Below are 14927 nucleotides of genomic sequence, written 5' to 3'. Positions count from 1 at the left end.
CTTTTCCCCCTCCAAATCATCTATAAACTAAAGGCAAAGGCATGGTACAATTACAGAAATACTTTATGTGTGGCTGTTGAGTGAGAGGCACAATTGAAATGAATGATTTAAGGCCCCAAAAGAAAAAAATGTCTGTATCTATAAGCAACTAGCAAACATTACTCCTGCCAAATATCTTTCTATCCTATTGAGTTTACATATAGGACTCTTTTAGCTTACAATTTGTGTACCGTAAGTTAATTACAAGTCATCTGTTTGGAATTAAGAATGTGTTTTCTAGTGGGAAGAATATTATAAATGGCAATTACCTTCCTAGGGAAGAACACAAGAGACTACTTAATGTGTAATGCAATGAAAAACTGCTAAGGCGATGCCTGGTACAATATCAGTAATTAAATTAAATGCTACCAAACAAGAATTTTTTTTTTATTCATTTTGGATGGCAGTACTTGAGAAATTATTTACTGAAAGATAAAGAACTAGATGGAGAATCTAAGATACTCTGCGGTATCTAAAACATCCTGATGAAACTGCTTTATATTAACAGCCAAGTTTCCTTTAACCTTCATCTTAACATGGAGATATTATCAGCATTAATCTTTTTATTACCCCAAAGCCGTGAATACAGTGGGGTGTGGAATACAGAGGGAGGGAGCAAAAAGTAATTCAGACAGTATGATGTCACACTCCTCCCCCTGAAGAAAAGAAAGGTTGGAGGAAACACTATTCTAGAATTTCTCAAATGTTAGCATGAGAACCACTGGGAGGGATGGTTAAAACAAAGATCCTTAGGCCTCAGCCCCAGAGTTTCCGATAGGGTGGGTCTGGCTCCTACACTTTTGCTTCCTACTTGAGGACTCATGTTCCTAGGCGTGGATACAAACCAACTCTGACATGGACAGATGCACAAAGAAAGTGATTCAGTGTTACAAATCTAGCTCACCTGCTGCTGCCCCCGCACTTCCTAATGACTCTGTTTCTGGAGGTGCAGCCTGTTTATGGTCACGCTCCATTACCCCTAATTGCATCTGCTTAGCTGAGTCCTAAGAACTTCCAAGACTCTATAGCTATTGCTTCATCCCTCTGTAACTGGATTCAGATTCTACATTCAGGCTTTGGGTTGGTGTATGTGATCCCACTAGACTGCACGACCCCCAGGTGGTTCCTGATTTACCTTTGTATCTCTGGAGCCTGGCTCATTGTTGGATGCACAGGATGGACTCGATGAATTTTTGTTGAACTGAACTGATGCCAACCTCCACCTTATCTCTCTGATTACGCTGCTATCCCTGGCTGATCCTGCTGTTGCTGAACTCTGAACCCGGCTTGCTCCACTGCAAGGCTGCTACCTAATGCCCACCCTACTCCAACTCTTGTCATCCTCACCTAGAACTCTAATCTCCATCACCACCTACCTCACACCCGCCAGTTTTTCTGGCCTGATTCATTATAAAGCATTAACCAGAAAATAATAAAGTAAAGAATGAGTGGAAAAGAAGAAAACTGATTAGTAGCAGGATCTTCTTCAGATGTCCCTGAACTTCTAATGAGTATAGGCAAAGAATGATAAACAGAATGAACCACCTCACCTCCAAGAAAAACTAGGGTAATAAAATTCTCTACTGTAGACTCTGATTAAAATTTTAAATAATTTTATAAGACGCAGAGAAACTCCTTTAACTCCTATCATTCGTAATCTTATATTAATAGAATTCCAAACCTTAAGACTGCCCAAGAGAAAGAAATGGGAGGAGAATTTCAGATGATAAGTTTTACAGGAAAGATAATTTTACCCGTAAAAGTAATAATTAAAACATCTACAAAAAGTGCATGAGCAATTCGTACAATTGGATCTGACAACAAAAAGGAATAGATTTTGAAAGACAGAATAATAGGTACAAGATGTCAAAAGTATTAGGATGAAAAGTCAGTGTCAACATCAAAGTCATGGCATGATTAAACTAAAAGCAATCATACCTGGTTTTATGACACAAATGCAATGGAAGACCAGTAAGACATTAAAAATACCCATGTACCTTGTAAGAAAAAAAAAAAAAAAAACCTACAGAAATAAATAAGGATCCCCCCAAAAAAGGGGCAGGGACAGCCAAAAGGATGACTGCTGGGAGGATGAAAGCATGGAGCTGGTCTCCGTCGCTATCTTCTGTCCCTGGTTTCTCTGCACTTAAGTGCTTTCTGCTTATTGCCACCAGGAATATTCTAAAACACAAATCTGATCATGTTGACTCCATATTCAAAAAGTTCCAGTAGTCTCTTACTATCTAAAGAATAGATTCAAAATTTTTGACATAGCAAGTCTTCAAAAGCCTAGTCCCTGACCAGCCTTCTCTCTCAATATTCTTTTCCCCCTTTCTACTTTATGTTCAGATCAAAGAACTAAACCACTGTCCCAAGAGATATGTTCCTGCTCACCTATGCCCACTCTGCTTGGAAGGCCTTTTCTGCTATTCTTCAATACAAATTCATCCCTTAGGAGCAAGTTCAAATCTAAACACTGGTGGCTCTCATGGCAGGCTGTCCCTTCTCAGCTGGTCCCTCCTCCTTTCCCTGGCAGATTATTATTATTATCACTAACCTGTTATAGCACATGTTAGGATGTATTTCATTAACAACGGAAGAGTGGCAGAACATGCTATGTTGGCATAAGGACTGTTTTGAGCTGAATGCCATTGGAAAGAAGCAAATACAAGACAAATGCTCTGCCCTCCCCTATTTGCCTAAAAGCAGGACACAAATTTACAGAGGTGTCCCTCCTCCCCTCTGTACTAGGAGAGGACTTTAGACCCTTACCAGCCTGCAGAGGGCACCCAAGGAATCTACATAAACATAACTAATGAGACTGTCTCTGTCATTAGTTTCTCATGCATTTGCCTTCCCAGATTTGCTGCACCTAGAGAATCAAGGTCCTTTTCCTTTGTCTTGTCACTTCTCTACAACTGTATTGTTCCTTATTGAAAATGCTATAAAGCTGGAATTCTAAGCCACCTCTTTGAGAGAGTTACTCTTTGGAGAGTTTTCTTGAGTATAAAATGTAACTGGCACAAGAACAGACACCTAGACCAATGGATCAGAACATAGAACCCAGACATAAAACCATCATCATATTGCCATCTAGTCTTTGACAAAGCAGACAAAAACATACACTGGGGGAAAGAATCCTTATTAAATAAACGGTGCTGGGAAAACTGGATAGCCACATGTAGAAGACTGAAACAGGATCCGCACATTTCACCTCTCACAAAAATCAATTCATGATGGATAACACACTTAAACCTAAGGCACGAAACCATAACAATTCTAGAAGAAGAGGTTGGAAAAACTCTTGTAGATATCAGCCTAGGCAAAGAATTTATGAAGAAGACTCCAAAGGCAATCACAGCAGCAACAAAAATAAATAGGACCTGATCAAATTAAAAAGCTTCTGCACAGCCAAGGAAACAATCAGTAGAGTGAATAGACAACCAATAGAATGGGAGAAAATATTTGCAAGCTATACATCTGACAAAGGGCTACTAACCAGAATCTACAAAGAACTCAAGCAAATCAGCAAGAAAAAAATCAAACAACCCTATTAAAAAGTGGGCAAAGATATGAACAGAAGCTTTTCAAAAGAAGATACACTAATGGCCAACAAACATATGAAAAAATGCTCAACATTTCTAGTCATCAGGGAAATGCAAATCAAAACCACAATGAGATATCACCTAACTGCAGTGAGAATGGCTTTTATCAAAAAGTCCCAAAACAACAAATGCTGGCATGAATGCAGAGAAAAAGGAACACTTATACACTGTTCATGGGACTGCAAACTACTACAACCTCTATAGAAAGTAGTATGGAGATACCTCAAAGAACTAAAAGCAGACCTACCATTTGATTCAGCAATCCCACTACTGGGTATTTAACAAAAGGAAAAAAAGACACTTTATAAAAAAGACAGTTGCTCTTGAATGTTTATAGCAGCACAATTCACAATCACAAAGATGTGGAAATAACCCAAGTGCCCATTGATACATGAGTAGATTAATAAAATGTGGTGTATATATATACCATGGAGTATTACTCAGCCATTAAAAAAAATGGTGAACTAATACTTTTTGTAACAACCTGGATGGAACTGGAGACCATCCCTTTAAGTGAAGTTTTGCAAGAATGAGAAAAACAAAAACCACGTGTACTCACTATTAAATCGGAACTAATAGATCAACACTCATGTGCACAGATGGTAGTAAAATTCAACAGAAATCAAGCAGGTGGGAGAGGGGAGGAAGGGATGGGTGACTTCACACCTAACAGGTACAATGCACACTATCTTGGTGAAGGACACACTTATAATCTTGCCTCAATCTGTACAAAAGCAATTCATGTAACCAAAACATTTATACCCCGTAATATTCTGAAATATATATAAATATATATATAAAATAAACTTGTTTGTTTTTCTCTTGTTAATCTGTCTTTTGTTACAGATGTCCAAGCTGAGACGTTAGAAGAGTAGAAGGAAAATTATTTTTCCTCCCAGACATTATCTATCAATATTTCTCCTCAAGATTCCATGAGATCTTCCAGGGAAGTCAAAGAGTAATAAGCAGCAAGTGCTCAATGAATGTTTAGAAGGAATAAAGGATGGTGTGACAGTCCTCGTGACTTGTGGGCAGTCACTTCTCCAATGTGACCCTGTTCACACAGCAATGAAACTGTAAAAAGAGCTTAATAAGGAGGGTAGAGGAGTTTTTCAGCTATAGAAGTAATAAAAATTGGTCTTTAGGTTTTGAAATAATACATGGATAAAATATACATGAAAATAATAAGACTTTAAATCATTAATTTAAAAAAGGTGCCTTAATTTATATGGCATCTATAACACATACAGTTTGAATGGATTCATAACTTGAAAATCATCTACAGATTATATTAGCTGGGAAAGCTGATATGGTAATGATTTTATTAGCATAAGAGGGACACAGTCATCTATCACCAAACAAATCAAATTACTGTGCAAATTAACCATCTTCTAAGCCACTTATATTAAATACTGTCTCTGTTTCTCTATCAGGGAAGAAATAATTCTCTAAAAATTATTATACATACATTTTTTATCATGCTAACGTAAGTTAACAACTTCTCATAAAAGGAACAGTTCAAACTCATAAGCAATTAATTCAAACACTTACAATCTTTTCAGCGATGACAGTCCCCAAAAGGCACCTGGGTCTATACTACTAATAAGATTGTTTCGGAGGTCCCTGTTAAACATAAAATAAAATGAAAGTTATTCACATATCAACATTGTAACAAATATTTAGGCACAGTATACTTACCTGCTATACAAAAAAAAAAACAAAACAGTACAATAATGGGAGGAAACTGAAGCCAAAAAGATTAAGCCAAAATCACCCTAAGTAGCAGAGCCAGAATTCAAATTTGGGAAATTCTGGCTCCAAAGCCTTTTGCTTCAGTCACTATAAGAATAAAGGTGTATGTCATAAAAGATACATGTATCTTAATATTAATCTTCAAAGTTAGCACTAAACTACAATTTTATATGTTATTTCTATGATTTCTTCCTTCATATGCCATACTTTGGACACCAAAGTAAATCAGTGAGTATATTTGCCACAAGCAGCATTAAATTGAATTTTTTAACTGTCTTCAAAAATATACACTCAAAAATATATACCCTAAAACTCATGTCATTTGATTTTTCATTATTTTTTTCCTCCCTGCCCTTCTATGATCAGGTTTTCTATAAAGTGAGGATATAAAATAAATATGTTATAAATCACAATCTATAGCTGGAAGCAAAGATGCACAAGCCCATACCTCGTGGCATCTGAGAGCAGTCACCATGTGTCCTCCCTCTTCTCAAGCACGCTGACACGTCCATGCCAAGACACAACCACTGAGGGGAAGCAGTGAGCATCACAGCCACATCCCTCTACCCAGGTGACTTTGGATGCCAAGCTTAGGCTACAGCTCTCCTCCCCATCCCTGGGCTCAGCTAGAGATGCTGCAGTCGCCCCACACAGTGTTTGGCTAGACCTCTCAGCGAGGCTGGCAGTCAGATACAGTCTATTTCCCTGGACCACATTCCTGCCAATGGCTGGCCCACACTTCAGCTTTGCCAGATATCCTCTGATGGGCCTGTTTGTCAGGACTCACTTACAACCCTGTCTACTGAAGTCAGAATGGCCTCTGGTCATCCCTCAGAGAGCCCAATGCCAGCTGGTGAACAGGAACTCTCTCCAGCTTTCTTTCTCCTGAGAATCTTTACCTAGCAAAGGCAACCTTGCCCCTTCCTCACCCAGCCACCTCCGAGGTTCCAGCGCACTCTTCATCCTCATACCTGGCTTAGGGACGCACACACTGAGGCAAAACAACACAGACATGCAGAGGAACGCTCAGGACAAGGCAAGTTGGCAGGGGCTTCCTGGCTTCTTTAGTTTCTTGCTTACTTTAGTTGATATTGAAAAGGTCTTCCTGGAACCACTGGCACCACCTGCTAGTTTAACACTGAGGCGGCCTGTGTCTGGGCTCTTTAATAACAATTGCTCCGTCCTGCCCCTTCCAGCCTGTGCCCAGGCAGTCTAAATTACTTAGAGAAAAATCTCCGCTTGCCTTTTCAAACCGCTTTGACTCAGAAAGCACAGGGTGTCCCTTCTCTACCTGTGCCTCAGAAAAGGACTCTGAGAAAGTCTTGTGCATCGAGCCCAGATCTACATGTTTTCTTCCACCGAATTAGAGGCACATTTAATTTTACTGTCCTGCCAGCTAATCAGAACTAACTGCCCATGGCCTGACTCATAACACATGATTTTTTTAAACGGCTTATTCTACGGCAAAAGACATAACAATGGGGTTGGTTTCTGGAAAGGTTTCCTGGAAATTTCACAAAAACATCCTGATGAGCTTGGCCCTTTGCTTGCCAGTAGTGGTGGTCCTTCATCTGCCATGAGTCCAGCGTTCTTCTTGTGGCATTGACACTGTGGCTTCCCACACTATCTGGGTTGTTTGATACACAGGGATAGAGATTGATTAGAAATTCTCAAGAATGCTGCTCTGGAAGTACAATCCTGAGAACACCATGGCCTCTAACACATTCTATCCTGCCTTTCTTTTGTTTCATTCCCATTCCAACACACAAACCTCCTTCAGTAGCTAGGGTTAGGGTTGTAATTCCACTGCCTTCTCCCAATTAGAGCCAGATTTTTCTAATTAAACTGAACCCTTCTCGCCACCAATCCTCGTACATCATAATGCTTTTTTTAAAAAGGAAAAAAATTATTAAGCATAAGTTTAAAATCTATGCTCTGATTACCATCACTAAATAAGTATTTCATTGATCAGAATCCAGATACCTTTATATTCCACAAGACGAAAACAGCTTCATCAATGCTGGCAGCTACCCGAACTTTTTGATGTTTTGCACCCTAGCCTCTAAGACATTTTCTAAATAAAGTAACTGAAAACATCTGAAAAAGGCCAGGAAGCTTCAACAAATACATTTAGATGGTCATAAAACATTTTGGAAGATATTCAGGTAACCTCACAACTTCTATCCTTCTCTCTGGACTTCGAACCAGCTTTTAAGTTTGCCTCTTAGCTTGGAGTAAAACGACGGTCCTTAATGTAGCAATTTCAACAGAAAGAGGAAAATCACGCAGAGAATACGTTCCCTGCTGTGAATGCCATGGCCCCAGCATCCTTTATCCCCAGGTACCTTCCTCAGGGCCCAAATGGCCAGTGCAGCACACACTGACAGGTGGCAGTGCTCAAGCTGGGGTCCTTCTGCATGCAGCTCTCCCCACACAGGCTTTCTCTTGGTCACCTCCTGAGAGTCCATCCACAGAGGTCAGTGGTGCAGGGTGTGAATGGCCCCAGGAGGAGCCCTCTCACCCAGTGAGGGAAGCAAGTAGGAGAACACCCCAGCTTCTGAGGGCTGGGGTTCTGAGGTGTGCTCCTCACTAGCTCCCAGCAGTCCCGGTGCCTGCTGCCTGCAGCAGAAACTGCTTCTCCCTGTCCGGTTCCAACTCCCAGAGCTTCTGGGATACCCGGGCCAAGTATTAACATCCAGTGCAGAGACCAAAGGAAACTCCACCCACTCCATGGGAGGGCAAATAGCAGAAAGAGACAGACCAGAAGCCATTTAAAAATTCAAAATTTCTAGAGTGGGTGGAGGTGGGAAAAGGTAGCAAATATCAAAGATCCCAAAATGTAGCAATAATAATGTTTGCTATCAATTATTTGTTTAAATTTTCATTTCTTTTGGTTTTTGTTTTTTGCAGCCTCTCTCCCTTGCTTTGAGAGAAAGCATCCCTACTTCTCCACATGGTAGAGACAGTGCCCACAAATTCCCAACACCATCCCTCTAGGTGTGGTACTCACCAACCTTGCCCAGATTTTTCAAACACCTTGGACTTAGTAATTGGCATGACTATATGACCCTGGTCTAACTAAATCTAGGGGAACCAGGAGAATGTATGTTTCCACTGGTTTGATTAGAGGTCAAGATGTGAGCCTGGAATATTAGTGGTCTTCTACCTACAATCTGATAAAAGTCCACAGACAGGAAAAGAGAATAAATGGTGAGCCAAGCCTGAAATCTACCTCTGACTCTGGGCCCCTCAGTTACACAAACCACTAAATCCACTAAATACTTAGAAGGTAGCATCATTGTTTCAGATGAGGAAACTCATGTGCAGTAGGATTAAGAAATTTGGCCAAGGCCTTGCACGGTGATTCACACCTGTTATCCTAGCACTTTGAGACACTGAGGTGGGAGGATTGCTTGAGGCCAGGAGTTCGAGATGAGCCTGAGCAAGAGCAAGACCCCATCTCTACAAAAAAAACAGGAAAATTAGCTGGGCATGGTGGTGCACACCTATAGTCCCAGCTACTCAGGAGGCTGAGACAGGAGGCTCCCCTGAGCCCAGGAGTTTGAGGTTGCAGTGAGCTATCATGACACTCCAGCCTGGAAAACAGAGCAAGACCCTGTCTCAAAAAAAAAAAAAGAGGAAGAAGAAGAAAAAAAAGATATTTGGCCAAGTTCTTGATGTTAATAAGTGGCCAAGACTTAAGCATATCTTTCTGAACAACACAGTGAAGATCTAGTTAAAGGAACCAAGCAAATTATAGCTAAGGCAATAGGAAGAAAGATAAAGCAAACATGCCAAAAAGTTGACCATGATCAAAACAAGGTGCTACAGGTAACATTCTTTCAATTTCTCAATATGTTTAAGAAACTAAGTTTATAAAAATTATTACACATGGTATTACCCGGCCTTCCTGCTTGGTCTCAAAGTCACCACTTCTCTTTCCCTTCACGGTCATCACCCTGGCCCCGGTCACAGATCACACAGTTCTCACTCGTGTCTAACTCTCCACTGAAAGTGATCTTTCTAAACATAAACCTGATCACTTCTCTCGTGTGGTTAAAACCTCAAAAAGCTCTACAGTCTACTCAGAAGTTCAACTCTTTAAAGTAACTCACAAGGCTACCTGTGATCCTGGACCTGCCCATCCTCCTTGCTACCACTCTCTCTTCCCGTCTGCCTGACACCTTCCCTTCTTCCCTTAACACTCACGCACTCTGTCTCTAGTCCTATTTTGAGATGTTTCTAGAAAGAGTCATTTTCTCTCACCTCTAGACCTCTGCATGTGGGTTTTGCTGTCCTGAACACACATCTCGATCTCTCCACCTCATATCCTCGCCCCCATCCCTCTTCTCTTGCCTGGCTAACTCCTACCCCTTCTTTAGATTTGGATTAAACACCACTCCTTCCTCCATAAAAATACCTCTCTGGACAACAGCTCCCGGTTCCTTCCCTGTCACACCTCCCATCACACTGTGCTCTGCCTGCTTTAACTGTCTACACCGAGAGACCACAAGCTCCACAAGAGCAGGGTCTGCTCCGTTCAGTGAGAGGGAGACACTAGCTATGTAGTGGGTGGATCACTGGATAAACACATGAAAACACAAACCAAAGGCTGAGACACAGAATTCCACAAACTAACCTTGACTATAAATTTTTAGTACACTATGGCTGCCTACAAAATCATCAGGATATCCATAAGGTCAGATAATGTAGAGACTGCTACATCTCATTCATAATCATTTACATTTCTCAGTAAAGGCAGAGAGTCGCAATGTCTGTAATTGACATTCAAATAATTCAGCAAACGTGCGTATGTGCAGACATGTTCCAGTGTAGAGGAAAAAAGGATAGCATATTGTTAACACTTACTGACTTGTTGAATCCGAGTAAGCAAAGAAGTGATATGGAAGATTATGGCATTGCTCTCTCAATTCTCCTGTATGTTTGAAAATTGTCACAATAAAGTTTATTTTTTATCCCCAGTGTTTTAAGTCCTAGGAAATACAATTAATCATCAGGCCCAATGCATTAGCTCCTACCTTTCTCTTCCCAACTCCCCAACTGACTCCATCCCTATGCCTTAAAGAGATGATTTTATGAAAAAATCAATCCATATGTTTTTACTTGTTTTGCATAAGCTAAAAATCTCTACAAATAGAAATATATAATGTCAGTTCCAGTTTTTTAAAACATAAGTTTCCCTTTTCAGATTTTAAACAGCATCTATTAATACAACAGGAAGTGATTTAATGAAAGCAGTACATAAATTTCTAGTCAATGATGAACTGCATGTGTTTCTACAAAATACCTCTCATGAATAACTGAGCACTGTAATATGATTTAAAGATGCGCTTTTTTTAATAATGAAAAAATTCTTGACATATTATGTAATATTTAATAATAGCCATATTAATCAGGCACTGCCAAAAGATATTTATAGTCAGACTCTCTCATTTAACATCCCCTTCTCCCCCCCACCAACCTACAGCGTCCCTAGTAAACACGAGTCTAACTTTAGGATGTATGGCTAAATCTGAATACATTGGATCATTAAATCATACATGAAAAAAAGCAAAAGAAGTGCTTAAACAAAATCAAAGGAATATTTTAACAGTTCTTGGTGAAAGAACTAACTCCTTTAGGAAAGACCACAAAGTGTATCAGATAAGATGCCTTTAGCTGCAAGTCTAAGAACTCTCAACTCTAAATGGCTTCGACAGTCAAGAAAATAATTCTCTGGCATTATAGGAAATCAAGAAGCAGGGCAGTCTTTGTGGTTGATTCCATCCCTGTCTCAGATCCACCATCCTCGGGATGTAAGTGTGCTGCAGGATTGAGCCACACTCACAACATGCTGTGCCAGGTCCAGAAATCACCTTCAAGCACAAAGTCATAAAAAACAACAGAGACTTTCTTCTTGTCTATCTCCTTCGGAGCCAGGAAATCCTTCTCCAACACCCACAGCAGGCTGCCCCTCATCTAGTATTGGCTAGGACAGACTCTGTCAACAGCCAGAAAGAGACACTGAATTACCTTGGTGGCCTAGACCCATCATCTGGGGTGGGATTCACAATGAGGAGTCACATTGATCAGTAGGTGACCCTAGTGTCAATAGTTAGTGTATATGGGGGAGGCATGTCACTAAATACTGATAACTAAATATATAACACAACATAAGAACGACTATACTATAAAATAAAGATGGAGGTAGAAGAAGGAAGGAAGGAAGGAGGGCAGGCAGGCTACAGACAGGTGGAGGGATGAATGCAGGGATAAGAGATTACGTCTCACTCCTAAAAACAGTATAAAAAGTCTAAAATACATCTACCAAAAAATTGAGAGGAAAATTTATATGGTATAAATTTTAGACAATTCTGTCTTTTAATAATCATGTATTTTAGCAACTAGACCAAGAGAGATGACTACTATGCAAGTTTAGCAGTTTAACAGGATAGGTCTCTTGTAGCGAGGGTCCAAAACATCAATTACCTGGAAAAAACAAATGAAAAGACCCCTTGGCTGCCGTGGCAGCCGGGTCCATGTACCCTTCCAGCAAGTGTCTGCTCACCTCCCTCTGGTCTGTGCCCTCCTCCCCTTCCTCCTCCTCAGGAAGGCTTTGCTTGGCTTTGCTTGGCTTTGCTCCATGGCCCTTATCACAATCCAACACCACCTATACTTTCCTTAATTATTTCATTTATTGTCTATTTCCTCAATCACTAGGCTGTCAGCTACATGAGAGCAGAGACTGTAAGTCCCAAGTTTTCTTCACTTGAATAGTGGCCCCCACACAGTAAGGCTCACCATTTGTTAAATGAATGAATCCTCCCCGTATTTATCAGATCAGCAACATCTGATGCTTGGCCCACACCACCTGTCCGCTTCTCTCACACTAGATTGTCTCCTAGGCAATCTCACCACCACCCACAGCTGTAATTTGGAGTCTCTAGACTCAAATTTGCATCTCTTGCCCAAATGCACCACTCCTTTGAGTTCCTGATTGCACATCTAGCTATTAACTCAAAGTCTACATTTGGAAGTCTCAAGCAATCTCAAAAGTCAACATATTCCAAGTTCAACATGGAATTAAAAAAAACTACAATTTGTGCCTTAACAAGCCTTCCAGGTGATTCTGACGCACAAACTTTGACAACCACTGGTTTAGGCTACAGCACTGGTCTCTAAACAGAAAGTACAGGCCTTAAATGCAAGCCTTAAATTATCTTAGACCTGAAATGACTCCCTCCCCTTCCACCCTATCCCAACCCCTCACCCAGAATGAGCAGGGTTTTATCCCATTCCCCTCAACACACAAACTCGCAATACACACACAGTGCTGGCACTCCCAGACTTGGTATCTTGCTATACATTTTCTTTATCCACAATACTTAGAATATGCTAAATTTGCTTACTCTATTCTTTTTCTCCCTATAAGAACATAAGCTCCATGAATCCCAAGCCTAAAACAGTGTGGATACTTAGTAAGTATTTGTCGAATGAATTTACATAGAAGACACTCAACACTTGAGGCAATATTTGTACCAAATCCTGATATTCAGCCAATTACCTTTTTATGGTTTTAAGTAGTATGATTCAATAAATCTACATCAGTTATCCACTGCATATACTTTCAAAAGAAAGCAAACTGATCCTCAAAATATGGATCAAAACTAGAATATTAGCTTCCAAGATGCCATAAGGATTTAGTTACTTTGTCCTAAAAATAAAAACTTCAAATCCAAGCTCCCAAATTTAAAGAAAAACTCAATCTAAATATTCCTATGAAAATAAAAACACACATGCACTGCTACTTTCCTATGGGGCAAGATCAAAAACAAATGATGGAAAACAAGAAAGCTCCCAAATAAAAACCAAGCATTCAGAAGAACAAGCTGGCAATCTTAAAGAAAAAGGATCTATTTCTAGATGAAGTTTTTGAGGGTGTGTGCACCCGGGACTGTTTTACTCTGTCAAACACTTAATATATCCAGAGAGAGAGAGAATCCTTTTATGAAGTCTACTCTTTGACTCCAAAGAACTGCCAGGGACGGCATGGTGTTCAGATTCCCTCAATCTCTGGAGCGTGTTTGCTAGTTCAACCCAGCCAGCCCTTACTATGCTACTGTGCTCTCCCTACCCTACTAAACCTTAACCCTTATTTTATCAGGCTTGGCTCCAGTCATTTTAAGGCCACAGCTCTGAAGTTTTGACCCCATTTGAGTAATTCCTTGTTTTACCAACTGTCATTTAGACCATATCCTATTCTGCTGTATTTTCAATTTGTTTGGTTCATATGTTCTCATTTGCAGGGGTCTCTAACTAGCCAAATTTGGACTATAAACATTTTATTTGGCTGGTCCTATCTCCTCAGTGGAATTCTTCCACACAAGGATGTAAATGCAAGTGGTCTTACTTACGAGGTGATCCCAGGATGCACCAGCAGGAAAGTGGGGAAGTAAGACAAGAAAGAAGTAAACACAAGCTGTGCTGTTGAAGAGGTTACCACTACAGTAACAGAGCCTCAGGCCCCTGGGGACTCTGGAGAACAGAGGGTGGCTCCACCTAGAGGTGAAGCAGTCGGGGTAGTTGTCCACCGTCTGCTATCAGCTGCTGGTTGAGGGCTGCTGGGGGCAGGTGGGGTAGATGGGTTGGCTTCCACTCCAGTACGGGGGCCAAGAAAGCTCTCAGGCTTCCACACGGAAGACTTAGGGAGAGATGCACAGGGATGGTGAGTGTTGAAGTAATAAAAGTGGCAAGCACCATCTGGTCTCATCCCCACCAAAGAAGGACCTGTCAGTGTGATGCTTCCTCTTTGAATCCTTGCCCCTCTCTCCTTCCCTCTCAGGGTCAGAACAGCAAGAGCCCAGTCCTTTCATCCCTTTTTCTTCCTTTCTGAAGTGGGCTGCTCTCTCACAAAGCCAATGCGGGAGGCAGGCCCACCTGGGCATACACAGCCTCCCTCATGCTGTGAGAGTGAGGCCAGGACTCAGGTCTGGACCTCGAAGTGTCCATAGAAAATGCCGAGCTTAGGGTCTGCACAGGTAAACATGTTCTCCAACAAAGGAGGCCCAGCTGAAGTCCTCACTAACTGAACAGTCTTTCACCAAAGTCCCCTGTCTACCTACCTATCTTTCTTTCTACCTACCTACCTACCTACCTACCTACCTAAATGTGGTCCCACAAAAGGAAGAGGTGGTATTCTGGGATTCAGGTATAAACAGGCTTCTGGCTAAAAACAATCACAGCACCTTAATACCACCCAAATGGCAATTTCACTTGTTTCTAACATGTACAGAGATTTATTATCAACCAATGGCTGCAAATAAGGTCAAAGAGAAGGGAAATTCAAAAACAAATGTAAAAACAGTATTAATTCACAATACAGCACAGAACATTAGCTATGCTGTCTACACTTTTTATGGTGTACATGAACAACATCAATCCTAGGTGCCAAAAATAAAATGTGTTTCTAAACACAACAGATGTTTTTTATAACCTAGGAGTGCCTGTCATCCTTCCTTTTGGAAAGGGAAG

General features: G+C 40.8%; 1 protein-coding gene across 1 annotated transcript in view; it reads right to left on the bottom strand.

The window, feature by feature from the left end:
- The window catches only part of ADGRA3 (adhesion G protein-coupled receptor A3), a 113341-nt gene that overhangs the window by 63921 nt on the left and 34493 nt on the right, over positions 1–14927 (bottom strand). Inside the window, exon 3 of the mRNA XM_069495362.1 lies at positions 5196–5267. Within this exon, the coding sequence (XP_069351463.1) occupies positions 5196–5267 (72 nt within the window). The remainder of the gene's footprint in view (positions 1–5195; positions 5268–14927) is intronic.

Source organism: Eulemur rufifrons, chromosome 19 (genome assembly GCF_041146395.1).
Source record: "Eulemur rufifrons isolate Redbay chromosome 19, OSU_ERuf_1, whole genome shotgun sequence".
Classification (NCBI taxonomy): Eukaryota; Metazoa; Chordata; class Mammalia; order Primates; family Lemuridae; genus Eulemur; species Eulemur rufifrons.
The sequence above is the reverse complement of the archived record's forward strand: the minus strand, read 5'-3'. Positions and strand labels throughout refer to the sequence as shown.